Here is a 21,060-nt window from a genome sequence, read left to right as displayed (position 1 = left end):
CTTGCACACATGCTCAGGGTTTAGCTGATCGCCATATTTGGGGTCGGGAAGGAATTTTCCTCCAGCGTAGATTGGCAGAGGCCCTGGAGGTTTTTCGCCTTCCTCTGTAGCATGGGGTACAGATCACAGCTGGAGGATTCTCTGCATCTTGGGGTCTTCAAAGTATTTGAGGGCTTCAATATCTGAGATATAGGTGAGAGGATTATTCTAGGAGGGGTGAGTGAGATTTTGTGGCCTGCACTGTGCAGGGGGTCAGACTAGATGATCATAATGGTCCCTTCTGACCTTGGAGTCTATGAGTCTATGAGGTGTGCATGAAAATCAAGGTGGTCCACTGAGACCCCCGACCCTGAGCCCTGAGCTTACAATGGAATAAGAGATCCTCCGGAATAGGGCTTTATTCCGGAGGATCGGGCCAGTCTAGACGCTTTTTTCCAGCTTTTCCCCAAGCCGGAAAAAAGCGGTGGCCATGTTTATTTAAATCCCGCGGGGGATATTTAAATCCCCCACGGATTTCCCTATTCTGAAGTTTGAAATTAACATGCCTCTTCCGGAGAAGGGGCCAATGTAGACGTAGCCCTAGTGTATCTTGGGATATTTCTGGATTTTTCAAGAGCTCTCCCCATATTTGCTCCATCCATCTAGCCTTCGACTTTCCTATAGTTTGAGTAGGTAGCAAGAAATACAAATGTATATCTAGGTTTGATAGCCAATACATGGACGTCGCAGTGAGCTGGTGAATGTCCTTCATGGCCCCTGCAAAAGAACAAAGGGGACACGTAGACGCAATGTGCTCTATTGTTTGTGCCTGGTGACCAGGCACCTCCGCCTACTAAAAATAACACCTTCTTGTTTATCCATCATTACCTCCTAGTTATAGACCATTGGAGGCCCATTTAAATGTTGGCGACTCCTTTGTCCCAGGTCTCTCTCTACCTGGCATGGTGCAAGTGTTCACAGATCCATTCTTTCATCAGAAATTGCTTTCTGCTTTGGATAACACAGGCCTAGAATCCATAGTGCCAAGTCCTCTTTAGAGTGGCTGATCAACAAACACATTCATGGGAAATAAACATTTATTTAAAAAAAATACTGTTTTTGAAAGTGAGTAAACATCTCTAACGTAGGGCTTTTTAATACAGAAGTTTAGAATCAAACAATTTTACTTTATGCAACATCTCTGTGGAGCATACAATGTGATTATTGCTCTTAAGAAGCACTGTAACCCCGGTTCCTACCTCCTGGCACAAGGTTGTTGCATTTACCTTTGAGACTCATAACAGCATGTAGCTCCTGATCGAATATTGTTCGTATTTTATGACTTTCTAACTAGGGCCCTGCACAGATATAAAATTTGCATCTGCATCCAGATGCCCAAAAATGAGCTCTGGCTATTCGCAGATATAAAGCAGATGTCCACAGATTTGCAGAGTACCAGGCACAAAATTTGGATCTGCATCTGGATTTGCCAAAGTGAGCCACCGGGTGTAAGGCAGATATCTGCAGATTTGCAAGGCTCTGTTTATAACTGGCGCTGCTCTGCTCTCCACAACTTGATCCCTTCTTTTCTTCCTTTTTCCTTCCACAGTCTTCTCTTTCTGGCATCCAGCCCTTCTATTCCGTTGTCTGTGCCCGACAGCATTTGCCCTGTATTCAGCCTCCATCAGATTTAGGCCTTTCCGTTCCCAGCTCCAGATTCAACCCCTCACGAGTCACAGGTTCACTTACCCTGCTCCCCCACCTTTACCTCCAGATTCAGCCCAAGTTGCATTGTCTGTTTATTTTCCCAGCCCTAGTGTTTTCTCTCATCACCTGGGTGCACTAATCGCTCCCTGGAAGACCATCTGATCAATGGATCAATGGACCAGCTGATCAAACCATCCTAAAAAGCTGAAGCAGGGGAGACGGGGATACTTAAGCTCCTTTAACTGTGCTTTTCACTAGCAGACAAACCGTGGGGGGAGGAAAAATGAGGGGGCAGTTCCAATGCAAGAATTCAGAGCTGCCCAACAAAATAATTGAAATCTGAGAGTTTCCTGAAACTTCTGTGGCTGCTCAGAGCCATCCCTTTGGGGAAGGAATTCAAGACTCCCAGCTCTGAAGAACAGGACTAGGGGGACTGTTTTTATTGGGAGGGGTTATAAGCCTTTTATAAAGTTTACCACACTGCCCATTGCTCTCTTTCCACATGGAAAGGAAACAACTCCATAATCAATTAGAAATAGCATGCCGTGGAATCCATTCTCTGCATGGTACCAGGTCACTGGAACACCATTGTCCTCCAGTCTTTTCTTGTACAACAGTCCATCATCCCTGACCACATCATACTCACAGGTCAAGATGAACGCCTCAGGGAGCTGGCACACAATGGCATCTTCTGCTAAAAGTGGGAAAAAGGTCATCTCGAAAGCTTGTTTGGCCATCGTGTGAAGTTCTTCTGAGTAGGAAGAGGGGACATGTAGTTTGTAGCCTCTGGTCTTAAATTCCACAGGAATATTGTCTGGACTTAGCCATTTCCCAAACTTCAGTTTCAAATCCTTGGGCACATGGGAACCTTCTAGGATGCCTTTCATCAGTGACAAGTCCTTGTTGAGATACTGTAGACCAAGAGCGACGGCCCGATTCCTTAACAAGAGAGGGACTGAACCATTTTGCTGATAAGAAGGCAAATTAAAGTCCAACGCTTGGAGAAATGGATAGAGCATGATTTGGGCTCGTGGCTTTGGCAAGTCTGTTCTACTCACAAGTGCCTGGCACACCGCTGCAGTGAGTGTGCCTCCACTGCTGTCACCACAGATGATGATACGGGCAGAATCCACCCCATAGTCTTCCGCTGTCATCATAAAGTGTCTGGCAGTAGCAAGACAGTCCCAGAACTGGGTCGGATATGGGTGCTCAGGAGCCAAACGATACCTAAAATATCAATGTTTTAATGTCATCAGGGCTACGAGTGATGTCAATTTCTACTTCAAATAACTTTTAAAAGTTAAATATATGTGTATTATTATTATTATAGTTATTGTGTGGTTTTTTAAAAAAAAAAAATCTGCTTTGTAAAATAGCTCCTGGAGTTACCCATCCTTTTTTATTATGTTTTAGACAATTGTGAACATGTCATCTGACTCTCTGTGGTATGGAGTATGTACCAGTCATTAGCCTGTCTGCTTTCTGGTTTCCAAGTATGTATGTGAGAATAGAGATTTATAAAATAAACACTGGAAGTGATAAAGATTTACTGTTATTTTGTGTCAGGACTTATTTATAAAGGGAGCCAATGAGAGTTTGGGACTCTGCATGATAGTTAGCTCAATTCTAATAGCCTGGAATTTAGGTACCAGGTACAGGCAGCCCCTGACTTGCGACACGATCGTTTCCTGGGGAAACGTCGCAAGTCGGGGGCGTTGTAACTCGAACCCGCATTTACAATAGGCACCATGCGCCATTGTAAATACGGGCTGAGGACCAAAGTCGGGGGGTTTTGGCCCCTTCCGCACTTACAAAAATAGTCATAAGTGCGGGGGGATCGCAACTCGGGCTGCTGTAAGGCAAGGGTTTCCTGTAGTATATTTTTTTAGTATAATTCAAGGAAAACAAATTTTTATCCCAAAATCTTTACTCCTAAAAAAAGTATATATGGTTTCCTTTAAAGAAACATACAATAACAGGAAACAAACACTAATCCACAAATGCACCACACATGGAGGCACTGTAAAAAAATTTTGCAATTTTTTAACAGCACCACTAAAATGGATGGTTGAAATATACAGAAATATATTTGTCGTGGATATGCCTTTTTTGTTAGCAACTTATGATTCACTCTCAATTAACCAAAGGTCTCAGGACACTGAAAACATTTGTTAACTAGGGAAGCTAGTCAGATAGTCTATTGAGTCAAGGGAAATTACGTTTTGAAATGAATGAGGAAACTCCCTGTGATCCATAACAGGGTCGTATGCTTTGACTTTAACATTTAGAGGAACTAGCAGGGAGCTTTTTAAAAGTAGGTTCTTTCTATAAACGGTTTAACAGGCAAGGGACAGCAGATGGCTCTTCAGAATATGTAGCACAGTTCCTGGAGGACCAGGAACATTTATTCCAGGGTGCTGCAAATGGCTTCCTCTTACAGCCCTTCGTATCAGCTCTTAACAGAGATCAGGCCCACCAACGTGAGGCTGGGGAGAGGAGTAGCAAAGCCCAGCAATTCTGATCAGACCTACCCAGAAACACTCCATAGTGTTTCCAAAAAGCCTCCCTTCCCTCCAGTCAACAGACCCTTGTATATTTTCCCCTTGCTCCTAATTCTGCTATACTCTCTGTAGAGATACTATGGCATGCTTTGCAAAGGATTATGGGAGGGGCTTGAAGACTCATTTGCCAGAATTGCTCCCCTTCTTCTAGATCACAGTGTCATACAGCTATGAAGCCTAGAAGAATCCAAGCTGGCAAGGAGGAGCTTATGAAATTCATCCTAGGGTACTAAAGGAACAACCTGAAACAATCTTGGAACCACTAGGAGTTATCTTTGAGAGCTCATGGAGGACAAATGAGGTCCCAGAGGAATGAAGAAAGCAAATATGGTACCTAGCTTTAAAAAGGGGGACAAGGAGTCCCTAATGAATTATAGACCGGTCAGACTAACTTCAAATACCTGGACCGATACTGGAACAAATGACTAAACAATTTGTGAGCACCTAGAAGGGAATAAAAAGAAAGTTTGGGAATGGCCAGAATGTATTTGTCAAAGACAAATCATGCCAAACCCTTCTAATTTCTTTCTTTGACCAGGGAACTGGCCAGGGAATGTGGTATGTGGTAGATGTGATATATCTTGATTTTAAAAAAGCTTTTGACACCATTGCATATTCTCATACACTATGGAAATTTGATCTAGACTAAATTATTATAAGCTGTGTGCACAACTGGTTGAAAGACTACTCAAAAAATAGCTATCCATGCCTCGCTGTCAGACTGGGAGGGAGTATCTAGAGGGGTCCAGCATCAGTCAATATTATCACAAATGACTCTATGTAACAAAGTGGAGAGTGCGCTTATAAAATTTACAGAAGTATCAAGCTTGGCAGGGTTGCAAGCACTTTGGAAGAAAGAGTTCAAAATGACCTTGACAAATTGAAGAATTGGTCTGAATTCAACAAGATGAAAATCACTAATGATGCATGCAAAGTACTTCACCGAAGAAGGAAAGATCAAATGCACATCTCCAAAATGGGGCGCATTTGGCTAGGTGGTGGTAACACTACGAAGGCTGGATGTTATAGTGGCTCACAGATTGAATGAGAATCCACAACATGATGCAGTTGTGAAAAAGCCTAACATCATTCTGGACTGTTGTATGTAAGATAAGGAAAGTGATTGTCCTGCACTACTCTGCCCTGGAGAGGTCTCTCTTGGAGTAGTGAGTCCAATTCTGGGCACCACACCTGAGGAAAGATGTTGACAAATTGGAGAGAATCCACAGAAAAGCAACCAAAACGATAAATGGTGTAGAAAATAGGAACCGGTGACAGGTTAAGAAAACTAGTCAAGTTGAGACCTGAGAGAATAAGACTAGGAAGGGGACCTGGTAAGTCTTCAGATGTGTTTGGGATTGTTATAAACAAGATGGCAAGCAACTGTTCTGTGTCCACTGAAAGTATGACAAGACACAATGGGTGGAATTTGCACCAAGGTAGACTTAGGTAAATTGAGTTGAGACCCCTGGTGTCAACTAAGGGCCAGTGCCAGTCTTCAAATTGTCCTCATGGGCCAGAGGGCATCCCTCTCTGGCTGGGCTCTAGGGAGCGGGGAGGAAGGTGTCTCCACACATTCCCCACCCCACTCATGTGTCTTCCAGCCCTGCCTGCTGGCCCATGAGATCCCCCACCCATCCGTCCTCTAGCACCGCCTGTTGTATCTGAGGGATTTAACTGGTGCCACCTTCGGTAGCGCAGCGGGGCTAGAGCAGCTAAGAACAAATTGGCCAAACATCTGTCAGGGATGGTCTTGGTTAACTTAGCCCACCCTCCAGGCAGAGTGACTTTTCAAGGCCTCTTCTAGCCCTACATTTCTATGATTCTATTATTCTGTACCTAATGCACAGCCATCCTAAGGGCGGAGCTGGCTGTGCCATGACAAGTGAGAGTAAGGTATGTCCAGTCCCCTTCCTCTGACATTAGAGGGGTTGGGATTTGACCCAATATCTATACAAATGACGCTTTTCGTTAAAATATCTGAAGGCTGTTTTCTGTGTTTGCTCTGTCCTTCTAGGCTCTAGAACAGACTTATTGCTGGTCTTCTCCAAAGAACTCAACAAGAGGGCAGAGTAGAGAATGCAACTCTATCAGTCAAAAAGTTGCTTGTGTTGAGCCACTTTCTGAAAGAGCAGACGGCTGTAGGAGGGTGTGTCATAGACATATTGCTGGTCACCAACTCATTGTAAATGGTTCCCACATAATGCATCTGAAATAAGAGCACTTACCCAACACACACAACCACTGAGTCACTTTCACGGGCAATAAATCGGCAGACTCTTTCATACATTCCTGCAACACAGAAATTCTCAATGGAGTTGTATTAATGTCTTCAGCATATTCGGTTCTGTATCCTTGCAAATTAGAAAATTCAGATTGTCATTACTTTTTGATGAGTGACTCATAATTCAATATGAGAATTCGGGTGGCTTACGTGACTTAGAATCTTACCCATCCCTGGTTTACTAATGCAAGAAAAATCTTAGGGCTTGTCCCCGCTACGCTGGGGATCAACGCTATAGCGATCAACGTAATACTTTGCAGAGGATTATGGGAGGGACTTGAATTTTCCTAAGCCGGGGAAATGTGATATCTTCTTTCACACGGAGAGGGAACTGCCTCAAACCTCACCCTTTTCTATTGCAAGAGCAAGATGCATTTTTAAACCTTGTCTCTACCAGTATAAACACACAGCCAGTGCATAAATAAAATAATGATTATCTTAATTTTTTTAAATTGCTCATGCAGCTTTTCTCCTAAGGGCAGGAAGACTCACACATGACAGATCCCAGTAACATTGTGTAATACACTGCTGAAAGGTACTTAGATTGCTACAGCAAAAGATTAAAAACAGAACAGAACACAGTAAAAATGAAGAATGGGAGAGGAAAGGAAACTTACAAGGGAAAGAGTAGAGAGGCACGCTGTAAATGAGTCAATGAGTGTGGAATATAGAATGAATGATGAGGCAGAAAGGAAAGCGATGCATGAGTGAAATGGTAACTGGAATGGTAAGGTAAAGATATAGAAAGAGAAAGAGAAAAAGGGAGTGCAAGAGATTGATTTTTAAACCTGAGTTCAGGCCCTCATGTGTTCCACATATGGAAAACAAATGAGAAGGAACATTGGGAGCCACTTCCATGAAGTTGTCCAGGTTGAATCTCTCTAGTCCAACACCCTCAGGACCTGACTGGCACCGAACCAGAGAATTTACCAAACCACAGGAGGCCAATATTGTCTAGCAGCATTACTAGCACTTTCATTGCTTACTGGGCTCTTAGAAGACATTTAGGGGTAAATAAGAGCTAAAGAACAGCACAGAACACTGAGAGCCAGGACTGATGGCTGTAAACAAACTTTATGAGATCACGGGAAACTTGGCCACATCCATGATAAGTGGACACCCAGCTAACTAAAATCATGCTGGATCATGGATGTTGCAGGACCAGAGGGTACCAGATTAGAGAGGTTCAACATGTACAAAGTATCTTTTCCAACACTAAGGGTATGTCTAGACTACATGGATCCGTCGACTTCATTTACATCAAAATGGCCACTGCGCTGCGCTGTGCCGATTAGCTGTTTGGCGGCACAGCGTGATAGTCTGGACGCGCCACGGTCGGCAAGAGAAGCCCTTGTCGACCGCTCCGTTATGCCTCGTGAAAAGAGGTTTACTGGAGCAGTCGACAAAGGCTTCCCTTGTCAACCACGGCGTGTCCAGACTACCGTGCTGTGCCTCCAGACAGCTGATTGGCACCGCACAGTGGCCATTTTGATGTAAATGAAGCGGCGATTATTTAAATCGCTGCTTCATTTTCCTATGTCTAGTCAACTCATCTACATGGCTCTGTCAACAGAGCCATGTAGTCTAGACATACCCTAAAGGTGGTGTTCAGAATAAACCAGGCCATTATTCCAGAAGCCATAAGATCTTAACACAGATTTTAGGAAAAGTCTTCGCTGTCTATTTGCCAGGAACAAAAGAGAGATGGTGGAATAGTGCAAATTGGATATTGGAATGGAAGATTGTGCAACTGAGATGCACCTTTCAGGATCTGGGCAGCTTTGCTAGCCAAATCCTTTGAGGCACCACCTGCTACAGTGTTTAAAACTTGCACCAAGGATGCATATAATAACAAAATGGACTGCCCTTGCCAAAGGAGTTATTATAGTTCATAGGAATAATAGACTTCTAGTAAGGAAAGTTGTAAAGCGACTAGCTGTTTTAATACCTCCTTTTGCAGACATTACTACTTCTGATTAAATACATGGTGGCAGGGGCAGAGTTTCAATTGAGTGGCTGAACTGAAAAAGCCAAAAAATATTGGTTTTGTTTTTTTAATGATTAGGGGGCTTTGTTTAGCTTTTGGGTATCTTTATCCTTTTTGTATTATTTAAATATAGCTAAATTTCTAATCAAAACTGTTTCAAAACCAAAGGTCTAAACAATTCGTTTATAAACCATTGGAACAAAAGTTGACTTAAAAACCCACCTTTTTGGCAGAAACTATTCATTAAATTCACCAAGCCTCCAATTTTCCTGTGTCCAGTATCACCAATTAAAGGGAAAATTTGTGTATGGTCAGAGAACAGAAATCCAAGGATAAGTACAAATTTCCACAGAAGGAAAGACTTAGCAGCAAAATACCAGCTAGCCAAATTAAAAATATGCAACATTTAAGTTTAGTCGTTTTTAAATAAATAGTGGTAGTAGTTCTTAATCATTTAAGAAATATCATAATAGAAAGAACTAGATAATGCTTCATATTTATCATATGTCTTAGTTTCTTTAAATTTCTTACTAATGCTTCCAATCTGGCCAATGCCTCCGTGTAAGTAAAGGACTCCTGTCCTTAAGCCAGCAGATGGCATTTTTGGCTGGTAAACCCTTACTGACACATTGGCAAACTCCAAGTCCTTGATGAAGAGCTTAGTATTCTTCCATGGCGGTATTCCATACAAGAAGGTCCTGATGAGGTAAACCTCCTTGCAGATGCCCAGTTTCTCAAAAATCCTTCCCTGTTTATAGTAAGGAAGAGACCAAAAATTAGTGTACTGTTTCCTGTCAGTGTGCCTCAACTCTACCCTGGAGGATGAATGGGAAATTGCCTGCATAACTAATTCAAACTTCAGTGCCGGTGGGGCGGCGATCTAAGGAGCCCATTGTAAGGCCAACCTGGTCACTTCTTCATTCTGAAGTAGATTCAGATGACCAACTTGTTTTGTATTTGCTATCAATTATCCTTGAGTTCATTGCAACTTTTTGATTACTGGCTTTGAGTTTGTTACCAACAGCAAAGTTGAGTCATGACTGTTCAGGAACCCAAGATAGCCAGTTTAGAACTAGCTGCAGTCATGCCTTGTGAAAACCATAGGAGCTACAATATGATCGAGACAAGAGGGGAGTTTTCTAACGTTGTGTTAGATAACTTCAGGCTCATCAAGGCTAATCACAGCTCAAATTTCTACATACATTAGAAAAAACCCTACCTCACATTGCTCTGCAGGGCCCCAGATGCCTACCTCACAAGTGAGTGTTTTTCCTGGCCCAGATCTTGTTCTGGTTCTCAATGATGCTTGATTAACCCAGCAGGTTGCATAGGTAGCAAGTAATACCTGTGGTTCTGGACTGGTCTAACTCTTTGCATCCTGGGTGTATTTGACCCCCATCTAGCCTGATTGTCCTAATCTGCTCCTACTCAAGGTGGTGCTGCTGAGATTTTTGCTGGCAATGCAACTGATGACAATCTTTGAGATTATTAAACACCCTTCCTTACTCCTCTCTGAGTTTTGGGGGGTGTGCTCTTTCTGCGGTCATGAGATTTTTTGTGGGGGTAAGTAGATAACCCAGTGTCACCTTTTTGTCAATTTTGTCACTGTAAACGCTGACCCACTATAACGCAGCCTGTAATGGAGTCACATTCACCACTCATAAGCATCCCCTGGCTCAGTGCATGTGTCTGCTACTCGCTGCTCCTATTTGTGGTCGCTCTTTGCTGACTCAGTCCTCTGGTCGAGTCACACACAGTCTACGTTACATAAAAACATAGCAAACCCCTTCCAGGGTACCAATCCAACAGGAACCTCTGTCAGTGTCCTCAGTACCATCTCTCTCAAGCTGTGCCAGCTCTGGCAGAGAGCAGTGCCTCAGGGCTTCCTCCCTGGCAACGTCTTCTCCCTCTTAGGCCTTTCCAGCCACAGATCCCAAGCTGGGCTGCTGTAGTTCAGTGTTAGGGTTACCAGGTGGCTTCAAACAAAATACCAGACACACTTGATCTCAGATGTGGGGCGGGGGAGGGGGGAGGGGAAAGCAGCTGACGGGAAGTAGGGCTGGCGGAGGGGGGGAATTGGGGCCAGCAGGGCTGGCCGGGGAAGATCATGGGAGGGGACCAGCCGGGAGGAAGTAGGTCTGGCCGGGAAGGGATCGCGGGGAGCGGGAAGCAGGGCTGGTCAGGGGGAGCGGGGCTGTCCAGGGGATATCGGGGGGCACTGACTGACAGGAAGCAGGGCTGTCCAGGAGGGGGCTGTGGGAAGCGGGGCTCGCTGGGGGGAAAGTGGGGGGAGAGAATCAGCCGGTGGGGAGTGGGACTGACCCGGGCGCATGCAGATCCCGGGGCACTGCCCATCCCGCCGAAGCACGAGCAAGTCAGGCCCCAGGGATTCCCTCCCACCCCGGCCCCACCCCCGCCCCCACTGCCCGCTTGTGTAGTTGTGTACTGCCTGGCTGGTAGACACGCTCACACAGCGTGAGTGTGTCTATCAGCCAAGCAGTTCGCAACTACGTACTGACACACCTAATAATAAAAAAAGTACCTAATTAGAAAATACCGAACATTTTATACGTCTGGTATTTTCTTCATTTTTTCCCAGACAGAAACCTCAAATACCGGACTGTCCAGTTCAAAACCAGACACCTGGCAACCCTATCAGTGTTACCTTCGGGGGGGGGGGGGGGGGGCTCAGTCAATTCCCACTGTAGCTAATGTGGGTCTAGGGCAGGGGTGGGGAACGTTTTTTGGGTCAGGGGGCCACTGACCCACAGGAAAATCAGTTGGGGGCCGCACACAAGTGAGAAGCCAAAAAAAACCCCAACCCTCACTGAGATGACCCCCAACTGAGAAGGAAAAAGACACTCCCCACATTTCCCTCACACACCAGAGCCTCCAGAGGGTCAGACTAGTAGGTTTTGGGCACTCCAGTCCTGTGGAGGGATTGTGAGGCGGGGAGCCCCAAGCTCCAAGGGCTGAATCCAGGCAAGCCAGGAGCCGCATGCAGCCCCTGGGCCTTCGGTTCCCCACCTCGGTCTAGGGGGCCCCAGGCCCACCCACTACTCCAGTTAAAATATATCCATACTCCATATCATTGACTTTTCCCCCTCATGGGGGAGCTGACCTGGAAAGCCACAAAATCTGCAACTGCTTGGCAATGAAGTGACTCTGGCATTAGAAGAGGGACATCAGTATTGGAAGAAGGGGAAACAAACCTGATTTACTTCTAACAGTGTGTTAAGGGCTGTAGTCACAAAGCCTTTTACGCTTTGGGTATGTCTAGACTACGTGGCTCCGTCGACGGAGCCATGTCAACCAGTTTACCCAGCATAGGTAAAGAAGCGGGCATTTAAATAATCCCCGCTTTGTTAAAATAAACATGGCCGCCATGCTGTGCCGAAGATCAGCTGATCCGGCACAGCGTGGCAGTCTAGACGTAGATCTGTCGGCTGGGGAAGCCTTTGCCGACCGATCCCTTATGCCTTGTGAAACGAGGTTTACAGGATCGGTCGGCAAAGGCTTCCCAGCCAACAGATCTGCCTGTAGACTGCCGCGCTGTGCCGGATCAGCTGATCGTCGGCACAGCGTGGTGGCCATGTTTATTTTAATGAAGTGGGGATTATTTAAATCCCCGCTTCTTTGCCTATGCCGGGTAAACTAGATTACATGGCTCCATCAACGGAGCCATGTAGTCTAGACATACCCTTTAACAACAACTTTATTAAACCAACAAGCTCATGAAGGTATTTAGTGTCAGAGGGGTAGCCGTGTTACTCTGAATCTGCAGAAGTGGAGAGGAGTCCTGTGGCACCTTATAGACTAACTGAAGATGCATCTGACGAAGTGGGTCTTTGCCCACGAAAGCTTATGCTCCTACACTTCAGTTAGTCTATAAGGTGCCACAGGACTCCTCGCCGCTTATGAAGGTATTTGTATACGTAAATAGACAGTGTGCTTTAAATTAACTCCCCACCTGCACAATTCACATCTCCTAACAAAACAACAATAGCAAAGAAGTAAAACACAGAGCTACCTTCCAATTTGTTCCATCTACTTCTCCGCTTGCTAATATATAATTTGTCACTACCATACTTAGCTGTAACCCACAAGGATGCCAGCCTCTGAGTCTGAAATGTTGCAATCAGTGTAACACAGAGATTCCAGAGAAAAGCTATAATCAATTCTCAAAGCATGATCTAAAATATTGATAGCTGTTTGCAAACGGCCTGTCTTCATCAATATATTCCTAAATTAGTAACTCATGAGCTTGGCATTGTTTTGAATGTCTCATCTGTGCAACACCTTTTCAAAAAACACGTGCAATATGCCGGTGTAGCTCAGAACAGCAATCTCATTATTGCCAATATATATGTCAATGGGAGGTGTATTCTCAGATTTCCTAAGATTAGCAAGGTAGCATTATTAAGTGGAGTAACAAGTCAACTGTGACTTCATTTCACACATTTGTCTTGCTCAAGGATTCCTCCCACAATCAACACAAATGGTATAGCATGCAATCGACAGTAGATGCTCAAGCTGAAAAACAATGAAAAACAGATCCCCCTGGCAGCAAGCAGTATTGAAGGTGTCATTAAGGATGTAAACAGGTAACCGTTTAAACGGTTCACCAATAAGCATCAGTATAAAGTGATACTGCAGAGCCCTCAGTGAAATCAGCTCCCTGGAAGTGAGGCTGGCAGCCCGGAGCCAACTTTATCCTGCAGAGCTTGCAGCCTGTGTAACCGCTAGGATTTTTAACAGTTACATGGTGTGGCGAGGCAGGGTGCCGAGGTGACCCCTCCGTAGGGCCGCGCAGGGCCGCTGTCCCACCCCCTAGATGTCCCTCACCCGAGGTCCCAGTCCCTTGTGCTCCCCAAACACCCGGTGTCCTGCCCCGAGTCCAGCAGTATCGGTCCACCACTCGGTGTGGTTCACTGGCGTCTGCGCCGGCGAGGAAGGGTAGGGGGGCTCGGGCCTGCACTCACTCCGAGCCCCGACCCAGGGCCCTAAGGTCTGGGGGACGCCGCCCCCAGCCCTGGTTGGTGGGGGAGAGGATCCAGTACCCTGCCCTGGGTCGCTTCCTCCCTCCCTCGAGGTGTCGCCGTGGCGGCGGGGTCTCTCGGATCTCCGCAGCCGGGGTCCGACGAGCCTCTGCCTGGCTTCCCTCCATCTGGTCGCTCTCCTCCCTTCACTCCGGCGGCCGCGCTCCTTTTGAGCGTCCCGCCGAGATGACGTCTCCTGCCGCGGGGCGGGGCCACCTCCCCGGCCAGGTGGAGTCATCCCGCCGGGCGCCGGCGCAGTCCGGGGTGGTGGGGCTGCGGGGGCGTCCTGTCTATCCGGCCCAGCCGAGGTCGCGGCGCGACTGGGCGCCGCTCGTGGGCGTCCGTCCTCGGCCCCGCCGGCGGCGGAGCAAGCCGCACAGGGCAAAAACCAGCACGGTGCCGCCGCTTCTTCCCAGCACGCTGGGGACGGCGCTTGGTTCATGCGGGGCTCGGGAGCTGCCCCGTCACACATGGTTACATTTAAAGCCGATTTTTTACATCCCTAGTTTGCATCCCTGGGGAGGAGGTGTTAGGGTCAGTGTACCCTGTAAGCTGAGCACTTGGGCAGCTGCCCAGGAGATATTCAAATGCCTCCCACTGACACAGCATGGTAGTGTACATCTGCACATGTCTTGGTGCACATAACAATATTTATTCCACACATGCGTGGAAAATAATTAGAACATTGTTTATGGTTGAGCTTTGTAGTTTGTGGTGTACATTAGCTCTAATGGTAAGATGTATATCTGTGGGTGAAAGATAGAGAATATGTACTCTTAGGTCATTTAACTTTTTATTTCCTTGCTTTTTGTAGAACCATAGATTAGAATTGAAAGAGACCTCAGGAGGTCATCTCGTCCAATCCCCTGCTCAAAGCAGGACCAACCCCAACTAAATCATCCCAGCTGAACTTTGTCAAGCCTCGCCTTAAAAACCTCTAAGAATAGAAATTTCACCACCTCCCTAGGTGCGTCACCATTCTCCTAGTCAAATAGTTTTTCCTAATATCCAACCTAGACCTCTCCCATTGCTTGTGTGGTTTGGGTCTTTGTTAAGGCATGTGTGGGTGGCAACCTCTGCTCTTTCACACACACAAAAGAGGTTGTGTACAAATTTCCTAGGTTTTTGAAATGTCAAGCTGTTGATGCCATGCTTGCATATTGGGGGGAGTAGGTAGGACTCAGAGTTTCGGGGATAGTGGTAGATAGGGGAGTAGAAGTTGGATGGTGCTACGGGCAGCGGCCTAGAAAAGGATTAAGAAAGGAGAGGTGTGTGCATGTAGACCATCTAATTGTGTTGAGGAAGGGGGCAGAGCTGTCCTGGCATGGCTAAGGATCCTTCTCACTGAGTTACAGACCCAGAGTCCCCCTCCCCCACTCCATACATTCCCCTCCACTGATCCGCATCCCTCTTCTTACCAGGGGTATCCAGTTGTTGCCTGGGCAGCACATGGCTGTAGAGGGACTGTGGTGGGAGTTATGCAGCTGTAAGGAGACCTGGAAGAGGGGCAGGGCTGAGGAAAAGGCTGAGCAGAAGTTGCTCATGGCAGGGGAAGCCCGTGCAAACTCTTAGCCCTGTTGAGCTCGTGTTTTTTCTCCAGACTAATGGTTCCCAAACATTAATCTGATGTTTCCATCCATCACTGGAACCACATGCTTCCCATCCCATGTGACCCTGCTGCACCCGGACCAACTGCAACAGAGGGAACAATACAGGGAATATTTTAAAGAATATTTTCAAAATTAGAAAGTGGCTAGTCTGAGAGATGGGAACGAGCGAAGTCTGGTGCTTTTGAGAGCTGTGTCCCTTAGCTTAGAAAGGGTCAGAAAAAGGTGAGGCTCCCCAAGACAAATTTCTTAAACAGACTGTTAAAAATTAATTTTAGGGCCCGTCTGCACTTCAGGCTAACCGTGTGATTCCCAGAACCTGGAGACGTCCTCTTGCTAGCTCTCCTCGAGCAAATGCACTAAAACTACAGAGGCTAGGCTAGCCAGCCCAAGAACGGGCCAAAGGTAGGTACCCATCTTGTAGCTGGTGCCTGTGCCTCTCTGTTCTCTCTGTAGCATGCTCGCTAGAGATCTAGAGCGCATCTTGTCTCCTCCGCTGGGAATCCGGCTCCCCAGCTTGAAGTGTCGATTTACCCTGAGGTTATGAACTAATTAAGGATTCCTCCCCTCAGAAAACTCAATGCTGACTCAGATTACGGGCTGTGAATCTGGCAAAGATCCCCTGTATTTTTCACACGCTCTCACCCCAAAAGAGGTGTTTGAATCCCAGCTTCAAAAACCCAACATAAGCCCAACTGCAGAGTCACAGCCAGTGGCGTGGGAATATTTTTAAGAGCGGGGGTGCTGACATACCCCTGTCCCCGCCCCCACCAGCCCTAGTGTGGGGAGCCAGCTGGGACCAGAGGCACAGGGCTGGCAGCAGAGCTCCCCCCTATACCCCGGTGCCCAGGGCTGGCAGCTAGGACCCCAGGCCCAGAGCCAGCAGCAGAGCCCCAAGTGTGTGGGGCAGCAACTGGATACCCAGGCTCAGGGTGGCAGCAGAACCCCTGGAGTGCAGGGCAGCAGCTGGGTCCCCAGGCGAGGGCTGGTAGCAGAGCCTCCAGCATGGAGGAAGGCAGCAAGGACCCTGGGTACTAGGCCAGGATCCTGGGAGTGCTGCAGTACCACACATACTTCTAGTTCCCGCACCTATGGTCATAGCCAGAAACTCCCTACAGCTTTTCAGGAGAACGCTCATAGTAGCAGGATTCAGACCATGCCGAGATGCTAAGCTGATGTAAATTTCAATCATGCCTCATTTTAATACCTCTCTCTCTCTCTCTCTCTCTCTCTCTCTTACACACACACCTTCCTTCCAAACTTAAGAACTGCAGGTTAAGCCTCCCCTCCTTGAACTTTTTCCACTGTATTTACATAAGCAACACGTTTCACAGCACTACCCAGCGCTTCTACTTAGCATAGAGTTTATTTCTCTTTATGCTATTTTAGAAAGGCTTTTGCCTAAACACCTATTAACTCATTCTCCCTTGCAACTGTCCAGGAGTGATGTTGCATGGTGCTTTCTTCTCTGTACCGCCAAGAACTAATCCCGTTGACAAGGACACTTGTGCCAGCTCTTTATAATATATTTAAACATTGACTCTTACAAAATTCACCTCTGTCTCTGGAAACCCAACTCAAACCTGATTTTCAAACAAAGTTCACTCACCAGACCAAATACCAAGTTCACGATGTAATGAACAATGTACAGCTTTATGGGCTGATCCACTCCTTGAGGGATTTCAGCTTTTGGATGTTCATAGTAAAATGCCAATGCCACCAACGAGAGAAAAGCAATGATACAAATTCCTAATGCAAATTCCATTTCACGGTGCTGGGAAGAACGGAACTAGGAACCGACTGTTCTTTTGCAGCTGTGTCACCACATCTAAAATCTCCAGTTGTGTTGTTAAAAAATCCCTCCACACCCCATCCTCCTACTCCTGGAAATACTCACAGGTACATGAAGATCTGACTGCACAGGAAGTAATAATTAACAAAGGGGGAGGCTTGCATAAACGACTGTTTCATATTTGTGAATACAATGGCAACACACTCTATCTGTGTGTTTTCATACCCTGCTCATCATTATGGGCTTTGTGACAAGATACATTAGTTCTAACAAGAGACCTGAGATTTCTCTTCTCTCTCATATTGAAGTAGTAGGATGTGTCAGGACATCATGTCATGGATCTTGCATTTCTGCTCCTCTCTTCACACTCCCAGTCTGGGCAGCTTGCAGTCTGATCGATTTCTTATATGTTTTGCAACAATTTTATGGGAAAGCCAAGACCTGTTCTGTTTTCCTCAGATACAATTAAGCTTCTGTTATTCTCCCACTCCTACTGGAAGTTGTTGTATAGCTGCCTTCAAGAGCCCTCACTATGGTTATGTCTAGACTACATCCCTCTGGCACCAGAGGGATGTTAATTAGACATACTGAAATTGCTAATGAAACGGGGATTTAAATATCAAAGAGGTTTACAGGATCGGTCGGAAAAGGCTTTCCTTGTCTAGACTGCCACGTTTTGCCAGCAAATTGCCACGTCGGCAAAAAGCAGAAGCCATTTTTATTCTAATGAAGCGTGGGATATTTAAATCCCTGCTTCATTAGCAATTTTGGTATGTCTAATTTACATCCCTCTGTCACCAGTGGGATGTAGTCTAGACATACCCTATGAGCTACCTCCTTAACCGTTTTCTCTTCTCCATTTGTGCAACCAGACCCTACTCCACCAAGGATGCCAAGCATTTGCCAACGTCTCCCACCAATTTCTCTTTATCTTCTTCCATGCTGCCCAATTCATGTGAAACCCTGTTTTTAAGCTTCTGGCCTTAAATCTCCTCCTTGACAACCACATCTGCTGTGGTGCCCATAAGTAATGATCCAGCTGTTGTTGGCTATATCTGGTGACATTTGGAGGTACTTCACTCATCCTTTTAAAATAACACCCCAAAAGGCAGGCAGGCGGGTAGGTAGATAGATATGGATATAGATATACAGCTATTGAAAAGTGTATCTGCTTTCCCACTCCCTCACCCCTATGTACACCTCTTTGTGTGTTGAGACAAGTGAGCTCATTCTGAAGGGGTATGTCTAGACTGACAAGATTTTGCACAAAAGCGGCTGCTTTTGTGCAAAAAATTGCCAGCTGTCTACACTGGCCACTTGAATTTGTGCAAGAGCACTGACATTCTAATGTAAGAATTCAGTGCTTCTTGCACAAATACTTTGACGCTCCCGCTCAGGGATAAGCCCTCTTGCACAAGAATACTTGCGCAAGAGGGCCAGTGTAGACAGGCACCTTAATTTTTTGCTAAAATGGCCATTGGAGCTTTCTTGCACAAAAGTGCGTCTATACTGGGCACGGATGCTTTTGCGCAAAGGCACTTTTTGCACAAAAGCCTCCGTGCCAATCTAGATGCTCTTTTGCGGAAAAGCTTTTAATGGCAAAACTTTTCCATTAAAAGTATTTCCGCAAAATCATGCCAGTCTAGACGCAGCCAAGGTGTTTGAACGATACCTGTTTTAATGGAGTCCTGAGACTGATGGGCATCTGTATACTATTATCAGATAAATGTTATAAGGATGTAAAAATGAACAGGCCGGGTCAGACCAAATCTAGGCTAATATCCTGTTAGTGCCAGATGCATGTGAAGGAATGAACAGGACAATTACTGAGTGATACATCTTCTGCCACCCAGTCCCAGCTTTTGGCACTCAGAGATTTAGGGTGTTGCAGCCCGGACTATCTTGGCTAATAGCCACTGGTGGTCTCATCTACCGTGAACTTCTCTAATTCTTTTTTGAACTCACTTATATTTTTGGCCTCCACAGCATCCCCTGGCAATGAGTTCCACAAGTTGTATGAAGAAATAATGTGTTTTAAACCTTCTGCTCATCAATTTCATGGAGATCTCTGGTTCTTGTGTTATGTGACAGGGTAAATAACACATTTGTACTCAATTTCTCTAGCCCATTCCTGATTTCATAGACCACAATCATATCTCCTCTTAATAGTCTCCGTCTTTCAAACCTTTTCTCCTATGAAACTTGTGCCACACCCCAATCATTTCGGTTGCCCTTCTCTGTACTTTGTCCAGTTCTGATATATGATTTTTGAGATGCAGCAACCAGAGCCTGAAGCAGTATTCAAAGTGTGGGCGTATCATGGATTTACAGAATGGCATAATGATAGTTATTATAGTTTGATTATCTCGCCCATTCCGAATGGTTACTTCCCAGCCAATGGGAGCAGTCGTGGTGGTGTTTGCAGGTGAGGCAAAGTACAGATGGGTTTCCCAGCATTTGCAGCTGCTGCTCCAGCCCAGGCAGGGGGCAAACAGCAGCCCGCGAAGCCTGTCCTCCCACCCACCCCCCACGTCAGGCAAAGCTGAAGGCAAGGGTGGGCATTAGTGGTGCAGACCAGAGCAATTGAATCACTGGGCCCCAGGAGCAACTACCCCCCTTGTGTCTCCCTCCCCCGTCAGTAAGCTCTGCAGCCGATGCAGACGCTGATAAACTGGTTCCTGAATGCACACCCCAGGAAGGGGAGCTTGCCCGAGGGAGATACCGGTACAGCTCAGGGCTAAATGAATGCGGAGTCTGCTGCCGTAGACATTGCCCCAGTCTGGGAAGAGGCACCATCACCTCCTCCTCCTCCTGCTCTTCCTCCTCCAGCTGCACCCAGGTTGCTGCTGAGCTGGAAGATATAATGGCCCCGGGTCCAGGAGAGGGCCTGCCAGGACAGCTCCCTACACTGGCAACCAAAACCGCTCACACAGGGCTCCTTTGAGCATACAGGAAGGGAATGAAGCACCTGAGCAGGGCGACTGGTGAGGAAGGACATGGGGGGGGGGGGAACTCCAGCCACATAACTACCCCCCACGTGACACCTCCCCACACCACTAGGGAAGGGCCAGGACGACACCCCCTCTGCCCTAGACCCCACCCCGCCTCTTCACACCCTGACTCCACCCCACACCTGCTTCACCCCGCCCTGCCTCTTCCTCCAAGCCCCCACATTGCGGCCTGAGGGTCTAGTGGGGGGGCCAGCAGGGAGGGAGATCAAGCAACACAGCCCCAGCCCACTCCTCCTAGTTGTGAGCCAGTGAGTGCAGGGAGCGGTCCCACCCCTCCCCTGAGTGACACAGCCACATTGCCTCCCCCCCACACCAGTGCCAGTGATTGTGGGGGGGGGGCAACCCCTGCTTTAGGCACCAGGCTGCCCCCTTTCTCCTCTCTCTCCCCCCTGCTAGTCTCCCAGTCCACCCAGAGGCCTGGCCCCTTGCCCCTTCCACCCAGGGCATTGGGAAGGGATCACATGGTCCCTCCACACACGACAATCCCTGAAGCCAAATAAGTGTCCAGCCCCCCAAACTCTACACAGGAGATGTCTCCAGCTCTCCACTGAACAATTTTCCACCCCTATTCCCCTCTCTTCTGTCTGGTGGAGGAGGAAAGGAAGGCAAAGGGATGGCTTCAGAGAAAGCGATCTTTGTTCAGAGCAGACCCATTGTCTCTTGATTTACAGTTCCTCCTTAAGTTTTCAAGTTCATGTTCCATTTGCCACTTTCACGTCAAGGACGCAATAACATTTATTGACCACGGAGCCTCTTTCTTGCATATGACAAATGTGAAACCTTTTCAGGTCTGGAATTGGGCTCCATGATTCGGAGCACATGAATGTGACTAGTGTAACTGTCTGGTGCCATCACACTGCAAACCTATTTCTGTCCCTCTGTGACGGGGTGGACCAGCCCCGCACTGGGAAAGCTGAGCCTAACCAGGCTCACCTGTAGGGCTGGCAGATAGTTTAACCAAAAATACCGAACACCCTCCCCTCCCCCCCCCCCCAAAAAAAATGGGAAAAAAATTCTGTTGAGGAAAAAAAAGGGGGAGAACAAAGTGGAAAAATAAAAAAATCAGCACGGCCCCTTTAAAAGGAGGCGGCCA

At 46.9% G+C, this 21,060-nt stretch overlaps 1 protein-coding gene across 1 annotated transcript; it reads right to left on the bottom strand.

The window, feature by feature from the left end:
* Positions 1–1,137: 1,137 nt before the first annotated feature.
* LOC102450338 (arylacetamide deacetylase-like 4) lies at positions 1,138–16,969 on the bottom strand. Its single transcript, XM_075906416.1, has 4 exons — positions 16,774–16,969; positions 9,050–9,266; positions 6,476–6,539; positions 1,138–2,913 (listed from the first exon to the last, which is right to left on the bottom strand). The coding sequence occupies exons 1-4, from the start codon at positions 16,927–16,929 to the stop codon at positions 2,139–2,141; spliced, it is 1,212 nt and encodes a 403-aa protein (XP_075762531.1). The 5' UTR covers positions 16,930–16,969; the 3' UTR covers positions 1,138–2,138.
* Positions 16,970–21,060: the final 4,091 nt, after the last annotated feature.

Source organism: Pelodiscus sinensis, chromosome 23, assembly GCF_049634645.1.
Source record: "Pelodiscus sinensis isolate JC-2024 chromosome 23, ASM4963464v1, whole genome shotgun sequence".
NCBI classification, from domain to species: Eukaryota; Metazoa; Chordata; order Testudines; family Trionychidae; genus Pelodiscus; species Pelodiscus sinensis.
This window is presented reverse-complemented; position numbering and strand designations above follow the sequence as displayed.